The sequence below is a fragment of the Cucurbita maxima genome, unplaced genomic scaffold, assembly GCF_002738345.1.
Source record: "Cucurbita maxima cultivar Rimu unplaced genomic scaffold, Cmax_1.0 Cma_Scf00001, whole genome shotgun sequence".
Taxonomy (NCBI): Eukaryota; Viridiplantae; Streptophyta; class Magnoliopsida; order Cucurbitales; family Cucurbitaceae; genus Cucurbita; species Cucurbita maxima.
This window is the reverse complement of record NW_019272017.1, coordinates 4,339,407-4,356,619: the sequence shown is the minus strand read 5'-3', so window position 1 is coordinate 4,356,619 and position 17,213 is coordinate 4,339,407. Positions and strand designations below refer to the sequence as shown.

Below are 17,213 nucleotides of genomic sequence, written 5' to 3'. Positions count from 1 at the left end.
GCTTCCTATATATAGATTATCGCTCCAAAAACATATTCAAATAACTATCAATTCTAACATCATTCTTACTTTTCAACATACAAGTCGATCGATAAGTAAAATATTATAATATTCAAAGAAAGTTTAGATTTTGTGCGACACTAGTAAAAGTAGGTACATAAATGAACTAAGACGACATAACAAATAAGTCATATAAGCCATGATAAAATGGCTAAAAAAAGAATTCGGAAAGGACTAAAATACCCCTCTAATCTTTTTACACTTAAGCGAACATCCGGCCCGCGAAACAGTGCTCCTTTGACGACGTTTATTCAGCGACTGGGCGAAATACATCTCCGACCCGAGGCAGCTCACCGGCTTCGGAGACTTGACCTCTCTGAAAGCCGACTTCAGGAGATTGAGGCCTTTGATGTACACAATCCCTTGACTCCTGCAATGCCCAAGTCTTTCACTTCCCAGTTAAGGTGAAGTAGAAACCTCTTTAACTTCGAATTACCCAGCTTGTCTTATCGCTTAGTTTTTAGACCGCTAGAAATTAGCCTCTAAAAGTAAAAATATGTTTCATCTGAGTTGCTTTTGCTCCACATTCAAGTTGTTCACTACCATAGCTTTTCGATAATAGTGTGCTATACTTCCTTATCGGTGTTGTTGGTGGAAAACCATGTGTCTGATGGAAGTCCAGTAGCTCAAATTGAAGTTTTTCCTGAAATTAACGTCGCAAGAAACTGTTCAAATGTTAGGTATTTTGACTCTCTAAATACATTTAGATCTATGGTTCGTGTATTTGCTTTGGTAGGAATGCGGATGGAAGTTTACTCTGTTGTTAGAGATATTGTTTGCTACACTAGAGAGGCTGGGCAAGATTTATTTGCATTGTTCCCATTTCTTATTGACTCAAATGATGATGTGGAGAAGTCAAGGATTGTGTTTGACATGTTTATAAGGGTGTTCATTGGCAATTTAATGCTTGAGAATGCTGTGTATGTGTTTATTCAAGCCAAGAAAATGGGTATCTCGATCCGATCCATTCGTTTGTTGAGCTATTTACTCGATCGCAGACATTTCTGGAACACCTTTAACCGAGGGACAAATAGTCAATTTTGAAAGAATTAAGCCAATTTTTTGTTCAAGTGCTTGGCGGAAGCAAACAGAGAAGATTTTGTAAGAAGTTTGTTTGAGGATTTGAAGATTTCTGGCCCAAATCGTAATGTGTATTCCTACACAATTAAGATGAACTTCGTTTGCCAAGGACTAAGTAGGCACGATGTCAGCATTGAACAATCACTCTTGTTCTTAAAGGAATTAATGAGCAGCGGTGAGATACCCACTGTTGTAACATACAACATTTACACCTGCGAACTTTGTAAAGTTGGTTCTGTTGAGTCTGCTTTAGACTTCACTCAAATGCTGAGACCCAAAAACCGACCTCTTAATGCTTATTGTTACAATCCAATTCTTTATGAATTTTGTCTAGAGGGTAATATAGAGGAGGTTTTGCAGGACATGAGAGGCTATTGAATACTACCAGATGCATGTAGTTATACTATTTTGGTTGATGGGTTCTGCAAGAGAGGGGAAATTGAGAGAGTCCCAACCTGTGATCCCATGGAGAGGGGAATGAAGTATTCCTTATAAGGGTGTGAAAATTTCTCTCCAGACGCATTTTAAAAACTTTGAGGGGAAGTCCGGAAAGGAAAGTCCAAAGAGGACAATATCTACTAGTGGTGGGCTTGTGCTGTTATACAACCTGATCGAGGAAATGGAACGTTGTCAATTAAGACCATCTCCTCTGATTTATGGTCTTTGTAAGAGTGCATTGATGGATGACTCCCTAGATGTTTTTGTAAACTTAAGAAACTTGGTTACAAATCTGACTTGATTGTTTATGACATCTAGATCAGAGGATTTTGTTCCGTTGGTAATATGGATAATGCTAGGATGAAATGGTAGACAATCATTTATGTCCTGATACAATGACTTGCACTTTTATTGTTGATCAGTACTGCAGGAAGGGAACTTGGAGGAGGCCCTGAAATTTATGATTTATATAAAAGATCACAGTATTATGCCTAACTCATACACGTACAATATAATCATGAAGATATATAAAACTCTTCAGTTTCTTCTTTTACCAACTTTCTACTGCTTGGACACCATCTTTGACAGATTCCTTTGGTACACCTGCAGGGTATTACAAATTGAAACTAATCCCAATCACTCTTTACCACAGAGACGAACTTAAAAGAGATCGATTACAAACGTATTGACGACATGCATCACCTGGTGCAAGGATATGAATATGATTATGCAAGCCCAAATCCAAGAAAAAGGTCAACCAAATCCTTGTTCTATCATTCTTGAAGCAATATTTTCTTGCTGTATGATTATAATCTTTTATGCTGTGGAATGAATGCCTATTTATTGCCATTGTTCTACAATGCCTTAAGCTCACTTTGTAGGCTAGACACCGTTTTTGTCAGGTTGCACAAATTTTTCTGCGGTCCTTTAGATTGAGCTTTGCATTTGGAATGGAAAGCCCAAGTAGTATAGAAGGTTTCGATCCCACTTATAGCAACTTTGGGCTCGAGAGATGTCGAATGAGATCGACTCTTGAAATTTTAGTTAGAGCTTCATAATTTAACAAAAATTTATAAACCTTTTGAGTTGACAAATCTAGAAAAACTTAGAAGGCAACCATAATCTTTAGTTCTTATAGAGGTATTGTGTGATATCCCACCTTGGTTGGGAGGAGAATGAAATATCTTTTAAAAGAGTGTAGAAACTTTTCCTTAGTAGACTGCGTTTTAAAGCCTAAAAGGAAAAGTCCAAAGAGGACAATATTTACTAACAGTGGGCTTCAGCCGTTACATATGGTTAGTTAGATTAATTAGACTTTTCCTGTGATTCATTATAATAATGGTTGGAAATTGCTAATAGAATCTTATATCAACTAAACAAGTGAAATGTGCCTCTACGTTAGGTTAGTTGAGCATGACGACCCTCCGTTCATAACACCAACACAACTGCACAAACACGTTTTTAGCATTATAGAGCTCTATAGCACATTTTGTCTTTAGTTGGCTCAAAATTTCCTTTTTGTTATCCAAGTTACCAAAATAGTTGGAGAATCTGTGCACTGATGTAAAAAAGTTATTATCCATTTCACTTCCTTAGCAAGTAGGTGAGTCACGTTCCATTGGGAGAGAAGATGTAATGAAAACTTTACACATTTAAAATTATTGAAATCTTTTGCTTTTGGTTGCAAAACTTTATGGCAGTTTGATGAAAGTCACTAGCATATGGTCTTTTCCAAAAGTTATTCAGCCAATAACATTATCTAGTCGCCGACTAGATTAAAAGCAACTCATATTTAAATTTACTCCTAAAATTTAGCACTAAAGTGGAGGAGTAATAATGAGAGGATAAGCAAAAGAAAGACAAAAAAGAAAGATTAGTTGCAGATGTAATGCCGACATTAAACAAAGGGTGTGATGAGGTTGTGTTGTTATAATTAAGGCTGCAATGGAAGTTGTGTTTTGGTGTCCGAGTCAGGGCTTTGGTTTTATATTTTGAAGTGTCAAGTTGGTAACTTTCCGAGCTGGAATTGAGTGCAATTGTTACGTCTTTCCATTTCCAAACAATTTGTGAACCCAAAAGCAAACTCAGTGCCCTTTATTTATTTATTTGTTTTGTGCTTATACCAAAAGCAACTGCACATCAGTGGGTTCTATCAATGAATGCCATTTCCATCGCATTTCTCCACCATTTTCACTTTTCATTTGGTTTCTTTTTTTTATTTGCTTGTGAATTTTATGATCAATTGGGGACGTTATTAGTGCTTTGCCAAAAGAAAATGTTTCTTTTTGTTTCTTTTAATATCAAAGGGATTGTTATGTGTTCTATCTTTAGAAAACAACTAGAAGATACTCAGAATTTTAGTGAAGCAATAATTGATGGAAGAAAGAAAGGTTATATTTTTATATCCACCAATCCTATGGATTATAGTCTTACTTTTCTTTTAAGCCTCTCAAAACCCCTGGGTTATATGTGTGTATATATATATATATATCAGAAGATATTTTTCATTTTAGTCTGTTACGTATAGTTGTTGGTCTCATGATTTCAAGATGTATCTGTTAGAGAGAGATCTCCACAGCCTTATAAGAAATGTTTTGTTTTCCTCTCCAACCAATGTGACACACTGCCCATGTCTAGCTCTAACACCATTTTAATTGGAGAGGTGAATGAACCATCCCTCGATGAGAGGATGATATATCCTTATCCTTAGATTTGGTGGCGGGAATTAAGGATATTAGATAACAATAACAATAGGGGTAAAGAGGTAGGGAGGGTGTGGGCTTGCAATCCATTTAAGACCTGGAGAATGAGACAATGTCCTATTCCAAAAGGGCACGTGCCCTACGCTTTTGTACCAACATTATATTTTTTAAAAACTATGTCTTTAATCCTCTCTTCATCCTCCTCCTCCTCCTCATGGCCCCCATAGAATCAAATGCCCATCATGCCAAATCATTGGTAGGCCCCTTCTCTCTCTCTCTTTCACACACCTTCTTCCTCCCTCTTTCCAGTTTTTCAATATTTGTCTCTTTTTTCCTTTCTTTTTATTTTAGAGGTTACAATTAGTCTACATTCTTTATATATTTTTATTCAATTTATAAGTTTTTTAAATTAAAATTCCTTTTGGGGAATGTTGAAAAATCAAATCAATTTTCTTTTCTTCTTCTAATTTCTTTTTCAATCAGCAATCATAATTTAGCGGTGTAAAGTGATGCCTTTCATCATTATTATTATTATTATTATCACCTTAATAACAATAATTATTATAATTATTGCTTTTGTCCACAAATGTTGGCACCTGTATACTTGCTTTTTGTCATTCTCATTGCCAAAAAATAAAAATTGTATGTTATTATATAATCCCCCTATTTCTATTCCTTTTGCTCTGTTCCTTTTTATATAATTAATTGTGACATGTGTACAATGGATGAGTACGTGTGTATTATGACATCTAACTTACCCTAAAATAATCCTAATAAAAACCCAACCAAAAAAAAATACTCAAGTGTGTGATTAAATTCATTTTGGTAAAACCATTTCTAACCCATTTGGATAGAGTAACACATTTGACCTTTACGTGACAACAACGATAAAATTTATTTGAGGAAGAAGAATAGTCTACGAAACAAGAGAAATTCGCATATTAGGGTGGTGGTTACCATATAAGTTGTAGTGCTTGAGTAGGGAAGAAGAGTGTTTATATACCTTTTTAAGGTTAGGATAAAATGAGGATCAAATTTGAGCTAGACTAGGATGATACGGACAGAGGGATGCTAAGTGTTAGCCTCATATGAAGTCGACCAGAGAACTTGAGCATTCTACTTAAGTTTATTTTTCTTTTAATTGCTAGTCTAACTCCCTTCATGTTTAGTATGGTAGCCCTATTCGGTCTTTGAATTTTTTCCCAAATGTCAAACAAATGCTCCGAGATGATCATCTCTATGACCATGTGGCTCCTAAACAACGAGAGGTATTTTGGAAACTTTTGAGACTTTAGAGATACCATTCAAAAAAATTGATTTCTTTTTTTTCAAAAAGAATGTCTCCCTCCAAATGGTTTTAAAAGAACAAGGGTAATGTTAAAACAAAACACATAATTTAGAAGTGTTTTGAATAATTTGTAGGTGAATGTGTTTTATGGGCGACCTAAGTTTCTGATAAGTCATATCATCATCATCATTATTTGTAGCCGACAAAGCATTGGCTGAAAGTTGCCTATTTTTCATGCATTATAAACACTAATACTCCCCAATGGGATGGCCCCCCAACCCAAAATTTCTGTCGAGGCAAACTTCCACATTCTTTCATCAATTATTCATCTTTTGAATTAAAGCTCTGATGTGCTTCGTGTCATAATCTCATCTCTCTGTTTCTACTTTCCCTTCTTTTCCATTTTCCCACCAAAATCAAACATCAAACGAAGCAACGCATAAGAAAATAGGTGCAACAGTGTTTGATTTGGGCAGCAAAGCAAAGGGGAATGGTTTGCACGACCATATGGGGTTGGAAGAGTATGGAGTGGGAGACAGTTCATGTGGTCATTTATCGTTGGGGGAGAGGGAAGAGAGTTTAATTAAATCAATGCTTGAATGATTGATAAAAGTAATAATAAAGTAGAAGGTGAATTATAAATGAGAATAATAATGAATGGATGCTAATATTGGGACATAAGTGAAAGAAGAGGAAAAGTTGGGGCATATAATTGAACCCATTTTAAAGAGAAAGTGAATAAGAAGACGAGGAAACATTTATGAAGCAACACTCAAAAGTGGTAGTAATTGTTAAATATAATGTGTAGCACAAACAATAAAAGAAATAAAGAAAGAAAGAATGATCCTTTCTTGATGTGTTCCCCACTGCCATGTGAACTCAGGGATTCTACCAGGAAAGGGAAAGTTGTGGGGATTTTCTTTTCTTTGCTTTTCTTTGCTTTTCTTTTCTTTTCTTTGCCTCAATAATGTGAAGATAATAACTAAGTGGGGCTTCAAAGGTCAACCTATGTATAGAGATAGAACGGACTTTTAATTTCATAACTCTTTTTCTTTTTTTTTTCTTTTACTTTGAGATTCTTTTGTCTTCTGAGTTCTTTAATTTCTTCTGGATTAATAATCATTCCCACCCACCCACACAAACACAAACACAAACACAAACACACCCATCTCTCTCCTTTTTCCTCTTCTTAAACCCTTCATTTTGGCTTGTTGTTCTGCACAACTTCCATCTTTTTCCACACAAATCAACTCCAGATGGGTTTGGATGATGTTTCTCAAACAAGCTTGGTTTTGGGGTTGGGGATCTCAGAAGCTGCTTCTCCAATTATTAACAACTTCAAGAACAACAACAACAACAACCATCCCACTTCACTTGATTTTGAGCCTTGTGCTTTGACTTTGGGATTTTCGGGCGATGTTGATCCTCCTCCTCCTCCTCCTCCTCATCATCATCATCCTCATCATCATTTGTATCGCCAAGCTTCCCCTCATAGCAGCGCTGTTTGTTCTTCCTTCTCCGGGGGTGGTGGCGGTGGGATTAAAAGGGAGAGAGACCTCAGCAGTGAAGAAGTTGAATTGGAGAGGGTTTGTTGTAGAGTTAGTGATGAAGATGAAGATGGTTGTAATACTAGGAAGAAGCTTAGGCTTTCTAAACAACAATCCGCGCTATTGGAAGAGAGTTTCAAACAAAATAGCACTCTCAACCCCGTAAGTTTCTCTATATACCACTACTAAATCAATTCTATAAATCTTTTTATTCATATTCTCTCATTCTTTTCATCAGAAACAAAAGCAAACCTTAGCCAGACACCTAAACCTACGCCCAAGACAAGTGGAAGTATGGTTTCAAAATAGGAGAGCTCGGTGAGTGAGTTCATCCCAATTTCAATCCATTTTAATATTCTAGTACTTCTCTACATCATCCATTACATCTCTCAACCTTTCTTTCTTCTCTCTTTTGCTTTTCAGAACAAAAATGAAACAAACAGAAGTAGACTGTGAGTTCTTGAAGAAATGTTGCGAGACGTTGACAAACGAAAATAGAAGACTACAGAAGGAGCTTCAAGAATTGAAAGCGCTAAAGCTCGCACACCCGCTGTACATGCACATGCCAGCAGCAACGTTAACCATGTGCCCATCCTGCGAAAGGGTGGGTGGCGTTGGCGTTGGCGATGGCGCTTCCAAACCCAAATTTTCAATGGCTCCAAAGCCCCACTTTTACAACCCCTTCTCCAATCCTTCAGCCGCATGTTAGAAAATTAATGTACACCATTTACAAGCTACACAAAATAACACTATACTCATATATTTTTCTCCTTCTTCTTCTTCTTCTTCAAAACGCCGTAGCTAGCTTAGAAATTGGAGAAATTTAGTGTAACTATTAGCTACCCTTGTACAAGCTTACCCTTAAGATCAAATTATCATCGGTTGTAAAGATTTTAAACTCTATCTAGAAATCTAGAAATTAAGGATGGGTGGGTATATAATGTAATTTCTTTTTTTTATCGATTTTTAAAATGATAATTGATGTCTTATTTACTGAATTATGTATGATCGACCGACCGATTGACGATCCTATGACACAAGATGGATGGTGTGTTGGATTGGGAAAAATTATTGGGTGGTGTTGGTGCAAGGGGCTATCTATCTATCTCATTGGCTGCCTACGTGTTACGCAAGGGATGACATTGATATGACTTTTGCTATTTTATTAGTGCGTTTTGGCTTCATTGGTCAATATGATACAATGATAATAATACATTTCTTTTTTCTTTTTTTCTTTTTTTCTTGTTTTATATCATGGAATCTACTTTCTTTTTCTCATTTTCTTCCTTTTTGTTTCTACATAAACATTTTTATTTAAATAGTTTTATATGAATTCAATTATAGGTTTCTGATATTTCAATAATATGGAAATCATGATAATAACAATAATAAGAATAAGAATAATAAAGGATAGGAAAGGGATGGATGGAATAATTTTGAAAATAGATAGGTTGAGAAGGTCACAACCACGTGAGATGCCAAAGCTTTAAGCCAACAGGTAGGTCACACCCCACGTGATGCTTACCAAAGTCTAAATCGTTGGATATATTTTTTTTTTTTTTATAATACTATGAATTAGAATTTGGTAAATAAGACCCCCTCCCTTGTGCTCTGGATATCCACAAGGGAAGATTTGATGTGTATTATTATTCCTTCCCCACTTCAACAATAATGGAACACACCCTTATATTCAAACCCACGGCCCTCCATAACCCTTGCCCCACCTACGCTACAAACCCCTACAATATTTTTACTTTCCTTTTTAATTCTTCCCTAATTAACTTCGAGGGCACAGTCTCTTTGATTCAATCGTAAAGCAAAACACGGGTTCACTAGTGCATAATGATTATTAGGTCATGAAGCAACAATGGAATGTCTCTTAGAGTATGTTCAATCATCTTTGTAAAGGAATTGGTAAAGCTATAGAAATCCATAATCATGTTTGAATCTAGTTTGATTTAAGAATTTGTTCTGGTAGGGCACTAAAAGTTACTGGTATTTGCATACGTTATAGGCACGCTATCATGATTAGAGTGGACAATTTCAGAACCTTCTCCTTTATTTCATTTTAATATGTGTACACAGAGCTCAACAAAGTCTACGAATCATTCATGGCTCTCTGTGTGTGTGGACCAATAAAAATTAAAACTTTCCGGGAAAAGTTGGCACTTTCCTGGAAACTCCCACAGGCCCCTTTTCAATTCTCTCGCCGCCGCCATCGTCATCACCATCATCATTTGGATTACAGACAGACAACTCCCCAATACTTTTTCTTATTTTCTTTGGTGGGTAAAGATGATCAAATAGAGTGCGACTTGAAAGCCTTGTCATTTGGATTATCTTTTTTTTTTTTTTTTTTTTGTAATAACTAAACCGAAGAAAAGTCATCCATTAGCTTCCCTTTCCTCATCAATCTGACGAATTTCAACTACGCAAACCAACCAAATCATTATGTTCTTTGTTCTTTGTTCTTTATTTATTCACCACTTTTTCTTACTTTAATAATTATTAAATTATGGACGTTTTATTCTATATCTTCTTCTGGGTTTCTCTACGTATGTCTGGAAATATTTTGTTATTTTTAGAGGAAAGTTCAGGACACTTGTCTCGTATAAGCACCTTTGTCGGCCTGTCAAGTTGCACACGTGGTTTTGGTTTTTCGTCACTAATCATATTTCTAATAATAGTTGTATTTTTATTAATAATTCTTTTATAGGGTTGAGTTTTAACTTGTATTGGGTAGGAGGGGATGGGCTTCTTCAAAGTTGAGTTGACTTCTAATAAATGGGGCTCTTAAACTTCCTTCAGTGGAATGACTTCTTCTAAAGTCAAGATTCACACAATCTTGTGCATTACATGTTGTCTGCGTTGACAAGTTAGTGTTCGAGTGGCATTAGGCTGAGTTCCATTGAAGTTTCAGTTCAAATAATAACATTAACACCCATATCAACTTTGGCTTTTAAGTCTTCAACAATTGGGCATATTGCCTTCTATTGGTCATGTGAGATCCTTGAAGGGATTTGTGTTCATGAATGAATGGATTCATGGACTTTCTCCAAACAATTAACAAATCCATTTTAAATCTCTATCATTTTTGGAAGGAATTTAATTTCAAGACTTAAGCTTAAATCAACTATTTATGGATTGGATTCATGGACCAAAGGGGAGAGGTTGGAAAGAGACTTGAGCATATGGCTTGTAACAGCCCAAACCTATCGCTAACAAGTATTGTCCTATTGGAGTTTTCTCTTTTGGATTTCCTAACAAGGTTTTTAAAATGCGTCTACTGTTAGGAATCACAAATCTCCACAATAGTATGATATTGTCAACTTTAAGCATAAGCTCTCACAATGATATGATATTGTCAACTTTAAGCATAAGCTCTCATGGCTTTTCTTTAGACTTTCTTAAAACCAACAATCATTAACATCTACTAGGGAGAGGTTTCTACACCCTTATAAATAATGTTTCATTCTCCTCCTCAACCGATGGGGGACCTCACAATTCACCTCTCTTCGGGGCCCAACGTCCTCGCTGGCACTCGTTCCCTTCTCCATTGATTAGGCTCCCCAATCCACCCCCTTTTGGAACCTAGCGTCCTTGTTGGCACACCGCCTTGTGTCCACCCCCTTCAGGGCCCAACGTCCTCACTAGCACTCATTCCCTTCTCCAATTGATGTGAGACCCCCAATCCACCCCTCTTCGCGGACCAGCATCCTTGCTGGCACACCACCTCGTGTCCACCCTTTCAGGGTTCAGCTTCCTCGCTGACACATCGCACGATGGGCTTGGATTGTTACATGGCTTTTGTTGAAGCTCCATGAGCCCATTGGGCCTTCAAATCCAATCATAGGAACTAAGAGTATAGCCTATCACAGGCTCAAGATAAATTTAGGGATAAAAATAACATTTGATTTAGAACTAGTTGTAGTTACAAACTACTTGTAAAGGATCAATATACTATTTTATAATTTGTTAGTTTCTCCCAACAAGTAAATGGTATTTCCAACTGTAGTTTAAATTTATATAACATAATAAAATGCTAGTCAAATGAAACCAAAAACAAATTAAGGCAGTTAAGAGAGACAAGAAACAACCTTGGCGTCTTTTTATCAATCTGTTCAAGTTGAAAACATTAATCTGAAGCAGCATCCATGCCATTAAACTTCACCAGTAATCTCCACAAGAGCATTGCCCGTCCTTGAAGCAGTGAAATCTGTGGGTATCTCTAACAGTAATCTCCCTCTTCACAACTGCAGATATAAATTTGATTGCATTGTGGCAATCCACACATATCCTAAGATTCTTGACTACCAGTATTGGCTCACCTTCTCTAGTACACATGAGACCAAATGCAACAGCTAACTTCTCACTATGATGCCCCAACCTTAACTCTTCCTCTCTTTTCCTTATTCCATCGGTCACTATTGAGATCGATCTCACGTCTGGAACATATCCAGCTTTCTTTATCTTTCTCATCATCTCCTCCAAGTATTCATGAATCTTCTTTATCATCGGGTGAGAAGTATCTTCAGCCACAAAAATGTGTGTTCTCCTATCCACTTCAATCCAGCTACAACCGGGTTTCTTCTTCACGCCTCGGTCTCGCATTAGTTTCCTCACGCTACCGACATCCTCCCATCTCCCATTGTCAGCATAGATATTTGCCAGCATGACATAAGGTGCAGCATTTGAAGGTTCCAGCTGAAGCAAATGGTTTGCTGCTTTGGCTGCTAGTTCCATGTTCCCATGTGTTCGACATGCTCCGAGTAATGCAGACCAAAGAATTGAACCGGGGTTAAAAGGGATCGTCTCTATCAGCCTCTCTGCCTCACTCAACTTGCCTGCTCGACCCAAAAGATCTATCAGGCATGAGAAGTGCTCCGCTTCTGGTTCAATGCCAAACTTCTGCTTCATCATATTGAAGTAAATCTTACCATCCTGAACTCTTCCTGTGTGCGCACAGGCAGCAAGTACAGAAATAAACGTAATTTTTGTTGGGGTAAAGCCCATCTCCAGCATCCTCTGAAAAAGATTAAGTGACTGAAACCCCATTCCATGTTGTGCATAACCTGCAATCATTGAATTAAAAGATACTGTATTATGTTCCGGCATTGTATCGAATAACCTCCTTGCATCCCTGAGATTTCCACATTTTGAGTACATTGCAATCAGAGCATTGTTCACTGATATTCTATTAGAAGGGATGTCCAATTTGAAAGTTAATGCATGAACTTGTCTTCCTTGAGAGGGCGATGACATATTCGCACAGGCACTGATTACGCAAACAAGGCTGCAATCGTCAGGGAGGTGGCCAACACCTTGCAACCTCCGGAAACATTCAAGAGCTTCATCAGAAAACTCCTCAAACAGAGAGTATCCTGAAATCATTGTATTCCAAAGAACCAAATCCGGCTTGCAGATTTCATCAAAAACTTTTCTACAACTCAGCATAGAACCACCACATTTTGAATACAAATCAATCAAACCACTACCCACATGACAATTCTGATGGTAGCCAGACTTTATCAATTTGGCATGAAACTGAAGCCCGCCTGATAAGTCCTGCACATTAGTAAATGCCGTCAACACGCTTGCTAAAGTAAACATGTCAACAACCAAGCCCCTCAGAGTCATTTCCATGTACAATTCAAGAGCCTTAGACCCCTCTCGATGCTGCATATATGCCACAACCATCGAATTCCATGAGACTTCATCTTTATCCTCACCCATGCCATAAAAAATCCGTTGGGCCTCATTCAAAAACCGATTTTTGCTGTAATATGTAATGAGTGCATTACCAACAGACACATAACAATCAAACCCAGCCACAACACTCAGTGCGTGCAACTGCCTAATCAAAGCAACATCATCGCCACAAGCGGTAATTATACCAGAAAGGGTAAACCCATCCATGTCAAGTAAGGCCTCTCTCATCTCCACAAACAACTGAAAAGCAGACTCAACATCCCCACGTTGAGCATATGCAGCAATTAAAGTGTTATACGAAACAGGGTCTGGTTGGGACATTTTATCAAACAGTTCGCGTGCAACTTCGACAAACGATTCTTTCGCATATGCAGAAATCAGAGCGTTGAAGGAAAAGATATTGCATTCCTGGGTCTGATCGAAGACCCGACGAGCAGCGGAGAGGCGGCGACATTTGGAGTAAAGAAGAATGAAGTGGTTGGAGATATATGTGGATGCGGGGACGAAGGACTTGATATAGAGAGCATGAAGGGACTTTCCAGTACGGACGTCTCTCTGGGCAATACATGTTTTCAGAACGTGCCGAAAGCTTTGGAGAACGGCGGAGAATTGATGCATTTGCAGTGTTCATGGTGAAAGCTCAAGTAAAACGAAGCAACGGCATGCCATTTTCTCTTACATTTGCATTTTGGAATTCCCTGAAAATACGAAGTGTATATTTTCCCGTGGCTGCACTTTATTCACCTGCAGTGGTCCGCCGTCGTCTGTTTCAGGTGCCGCCGATTCAGTTCCGGAGGTTCGACCGCATTGTCAAACTAGTTGCGAGTTTGAAAGGAAAGATTTGCAAGAGAATTACGTTGGAGTCCTTAGCGTAAGGAATAGGAGAGGGTAAAAGAGCGAGGGCGAAAGATTTACCGTAAATAAAACTAAATTTATATATTTTTACTTCCGACAAAAAATATACTTTTATCCTTATTTCTGATTACTTGTATTTAGATTCTTTTAGTTTTTCAAAAACAAATATTCGTTTGATTTTTTTCCTTTAAAATATTTACTTTATTTTTTCGTTCCTCCCTCCCTTCCCAATTAATTATTAATGTTTTTTTATTAAAAAAAATTTATTTTCTTTTTTTTTTCTTTTTTTAAAAAAGTAAAATAAGATGTTCTATTATTTTTCTTCTACCTCCTTCCCCTTTTATATATATATATATCTATATATATATATATATATCCAATCCTCATAAAAATAAAAATAAAAAAACTTATCGTGACATCTTCCACTAATAGAGTTAAACTAAAAATAAATATTTTTTAATATCTAAATAAGATAAAATCAAAAAGAATATAGTAAAATTAAAAATAAAAATAACACTTAATATTGGAAATCATGATTAGAACGTTGCAAAACGGAACGGACATTAATGAGATTAAAACTTAGAAAAATAAAAAGGCTATAACATTAAAATTATGTATTGGCATTGAAACTAGTCACCCTTTTCCATAAGGATCCGTTGGAACATTTGATTCACAGCTGCAGTAATCTCACCCACAGTGTTCAGTTCACATTCATCTCCGATCTGCCATATTCAAATAAGTGAATCAACTATTACCAAAATTATTTTAAATTCAATGCTGTCCCAAGTTAAATTTAGAAAAAAGTAATGGTTGAGGCCAAACTAAAAGCTTTTAATACTCATATCTCTTCTTTACCTTGACGCTGAAACAATAAAAAACCATTTGGCGAATGGTAGTGACGTTGACGTGAAGAATCAAAAGTTGAAGAGAATGCAATTCCAGCGCCACTTTTAGAAGCTGTTTCGGCCGATTCTCCGCCCTCATTTTTATATTGGCGTAGCTCTCTATCACCCTCACCTCCACCTTCGATTCCCCTGAATCCTGGCCGGAATAACAAATGCGTTCATGCCTTTGCTTCTTTCCCTCTAACCACTGCACAAGCTGTTCTAACTCCTTCACGAACTTGATGGTTCCTCCCACAATTGACGCCTGATCTCCCTGCAAATTAAAACCTCTTCTTATCATTATTATGCAATGGAAGAAGAAGAAGAAGAAGAAGAATGCATGATGGGATATGATGAGATTACCCTTTGGGTGTAAGAAGAAGGCATCATGGATCTCAGCACACACAGATACTCATTCATTTGCTTTCTCCTATTGCGTTCAACAGCTATGTGTACCATTCTTTGCTTCTCAATCTCCTCCCTCTTCTTCACCATCTTCCCCCTCCCCCGCCATCGCTTCCCCACCCCACCCTCCACCAACCAAGATCCTTTATTCATACCAAACCCACTGGAGCCTCCGCCAACAACTTCGCCTGCTTCCATTGCTTCCACATTCTTCCATCCACAACCAATCAACTTATCTTCTTGGAACACCGCCGATTCTAAACCCAACACCATTTTTTTTTTTTTTTTAATAGTTTAGTGAAGGGACAAAGCTTCTTGTCATAAATGGGAATATTTATACTTAGACATTGGATTTAATAAATTCAAATAATTTCATGTCTCCTAAGTTATTAGATATAAATTTAATATAGACGCCTTCATCAAATAATTTTTCTTGTCCTACACTGAATTTACTATTTGTTTGTTTATGAATTAATACTTTGTGTTTTATTGACGTGAGGGGATGCATTCAAATTATTTGATGCAATTCTTTTCGTCCTTCAATTCTTCAACAAATCTATGGGTTTTTTTTTTTTTTTTAATAAAATATCATATTGGTTTAATAGAGTTTTATGTAGGTTCATTGATGTGATATCTTTGAATGAATCAATCACAATTGACTTGTAACACTCGAGTAAAATAGGGGTATATGAATGAACTGATACCTGGATAAGAAGATTTAAAAGAACTAAAAGTTACTATCCATATCAACAAGTGCACTCGTGTTGGCCTCAATCTCATATTGACTAAACTAGACTTACTTATGCATCACTCTCGAGTTTCTTTTAAGATATTTGATAATGTTAAATAGTGGTTTACTACAATGATTGAGGAGATTGAGAAATGGTATGGAAAAAATATACAACATATGAAGGCAATAATTGATCAAGTGGCCTTACTTATTTACCAAAAATTGGAAAGAAACCAGAGAGAGATAATTGAGCCAAATTCCATAGCAATAATAGAAGGGTTTGGCAAGTAAGACGTCAATCAGCTTGAGCTCCCAATTGCGTTATGAATGTGTACAAAAATTGTGTTTGATTCGTCATATGATTTGGATTTTTTTGGAGCAATTAGATGTACCCAAATATTGGTGGCTGCCCAAGTTGAGCATGGCCATTATTTATCACCTATTTCACTATTCAATCTTTCATTATTTCAAGCCCACTTGTTTTCTTGATCTTTTAGAGCATAGTTCACTTTCCCTTTGTTTCTTTGTGCATATGCACCGAGGAAATGAAGGTCAAATTCACTCGAAAAGGATTAAGTATTTTTAAGTTGAGAAGAATCCTTTAATAAGAGAGCAAGAACACTATCTTTGTTGTAAATCTCTTTGGTGTATTCTAACGACATAGAAATATCTCTGCAAGAGATTCCCGTTTGCCTCAACCCAAGAATCTTATTTACTATATAATATGAGAAGTTGTAATGCTTCTTCAAGTTGTTATTCGGTTGGATTTTCCATTGTTACATTTATGATTAGATCTCGAATCAGCATCAGCATCTAGATGCTATGAACAGCATTGAAGTCGATGATATGAGAGTTATCATCGACGACTAGGACCAATACCAGGACCAAGTTTCCCAAAGTGAGCTCTAAATAAGTGGTAGTATGGTGAAGGGGGACCAAGTGCGAGCAGGTCCAGGACACACATGGGTGGAAGATGGGGAAATGGAAAGCTTTGTTGGGCCAACAATGCATGTGAGGTTGTGCCAAGATTTTACACCATATGGGTCAACAGAAACAAAGTTATGAATGAAGAAGATGAGTGAGTTAATGGGGTTCAAATGAGAGCATGGGCCTCAGGCCTCAGCTTGTGAAAACAAGCAGCAAGATGGGATGGGGGCATACCAAGGTTGGTGGAGAAGGGAAGCCCCTCCCTCGTGCAGGCGTTTTATGTTCCCTCTTTCACGTGTCCTTCCCACCCAACCCACACCTGAAGTCCACCTTCCTCCCATACCGCCCCTCTTAAAAACTCCCTTCCCTTCCCTCCCCTCCCCTTCATGTTGTTGTCATTTCTCATAATTTTCCTTCCACTTGCATGCCCTTCTCATTCTTATCTACTCATTACGTTTTGTTTTTCGTTTAATTTTGATGTGACACCCGAGTGAGCGAGGGGTATATGAATAAAGTGAGACCATATCTAAATGAGAGAGATCTTGAAGATCATATGACTAAAAAAGACTACTACATATAAGATGATCA

At 37.2% G+C, this 17,213-nt stretch overlaps 3 protein-coding genes and 1 long non-coding RNA gene across 7 annotated transcripts; 2 read left to right on the top strand and 2 right to left on the bottom strand.

Moving 5' to 3' along the window:
* The first annotated feature begins 287 nt into the window (after positions 1–287).
* On the top strand, positions 288–2,431 carry LOC111495537. The gene is made up of 2 exons (XR_002720321.1): positions 288–464; positions 2,188–2,431. It is a non-coding gene; the product is annotated as an uncharacterized LOC111495537 (long non-coding RNA).
* Positions 2,432–6,793: 4,362 nt separating this feature from the next.
* Positions 6,794–8,058, top strand: LOC111495235 (homeobox-leucine zipper protein HAT22-like). Its single transcript, XM_023145225.1, has 3 exons — positions 6,794–7,277; positions 7,354–7,433; positions 7,539–8,058. The coding sequence occupies exons 1-3, from the start codon at positions 6,825–6,827 to the stop codon at positions 7,822–7,824; spliced, it is 819 nt and encodes a 272-aa protein (XP_023000993.1). The 5' UTR covers positions 6,794–6,824; the 3' UTR covers positions 7,825–8,058.
* Positions 8,059–10,844: 2,786 nt separating this feature from the next.
* On the bottom strand, positions 10,845–13,872 carry LOC111494876 (pentatricopeptide repeat-containing protein At3g49710-like). 3 transcript variants are annotated; one of them, XR_002720263.1, is made up of 2 exons: positions 11,213–13,872; positions 10,845–10,984 (listed from the first exon to the last, which is right to left on the bottom strand). XR_002720263.1 is itself a non-coding variant. In XM_023144878.1 (1 exon), the coding sequence occupies exon 1, from the start codon at positions 13,440–13,442 to the stop codon at positions 11,283–11,285; it is 2,160 nt and encodes a 719-aa protein (XP_023000646.1). In that variant the 5' UTR covers positions 13,443–13,872; the 3' UTR covers positions 11,062–11,282. The 3 variants fall into 3 exon arrangements, 1 of the variants encoding a protein (XP_023000646.1); XR_002720267.1 differs by having other exon boundaries at positions 10,845–10,950; XM_023144878.1 differs by lacking the exon at positions 10,845–10,984 and having other exon boundaries at positions 11,062–13,872.
* A 324-nt stretch (positions 13,873–14,196) lies between these two features.
* Positions 14,197–15,282, bottom strand: LOC111495321 (transcription factor bHLH94-like). 2 transcript variants are annotated; one of them, XM_023145424.1, is made up of 4 exons: positions 15,193–15,264; positions 14,927–15,084; positions 14,535–14,837; positions 14,197–14,401 (listed from the first exon to the last, which is right to left on the bottom strand). In XM_023145424.1, exons 1-4 carry the CDS (start codon positions 15,239–15,241, stop codon positions 14,309–14,311), a joined length of 603 nt encoding a protein of 200 aa, XP_023001192.1. In that variant the 5' UTR covers positions 15,242–15,264; the 3' UTR covers positions 14,197–14,308. The 2 variants fall into 2 exon arrangements, with proteins under 2 accessions (XP_023001192.1, XP_023001108.1); XM_023145340.1 differs by having other exon boundaries at positions 14,927–15,282.
* Positions 15,283–17,213: the final 1,931 nt, after the last annotated feature.

Coding starts and splice junctions, on each gene's coding strand:
- LOC111495235 (XM_023145225.1), top strand. CDS start 6,825: ATGGGTTTGGATGATGTTTCTCAAACAAGCTTGGTTTTGGGGTTGGGG. Junction 7,278..7,353: donor AAAATAGCACTCTCAACCCC/GTAAGTTTCTCT, acceptor TCTTTTCATCAG/AAACAAAAGCAAACCTTAGC. Junction 7,434..7,538: donor TTTCAAAATAGGAGAGCTCG/GTGAGTGAGTTC, acceptor TTTGCTTTTCAG/AACAAAAATGAAACAAACAG.
- LOC111494876 (XM_023144878.1), bottom strand. CDS start 13,442: ATGCATCAATTCTCCGCCGTTCTCCAAAGCTTTCGGCACGTTCTGAAA.
- LOC111495321 (XM_023145340.1), bottom strand. CDS start 15,241: ATGGTGTTGGGTTTAGAATCGGCGGTGTTCCAAGAAGATAAGTTGATT. Junction 14,838..14,926: donor CTTCTTCTTACACCCAAAGG/GTAATCTCATCA, acceptor TTTAATTTGCAG/GGAGATCAGGCGTCAATTGT. Junction 14,402..14,534: donor TTTATTGTTTCAGCGTCAAG/GTAAAGAAGAGA, acceptor TGAATATGGCAG/ATCGGAGATGAATGTGAACT.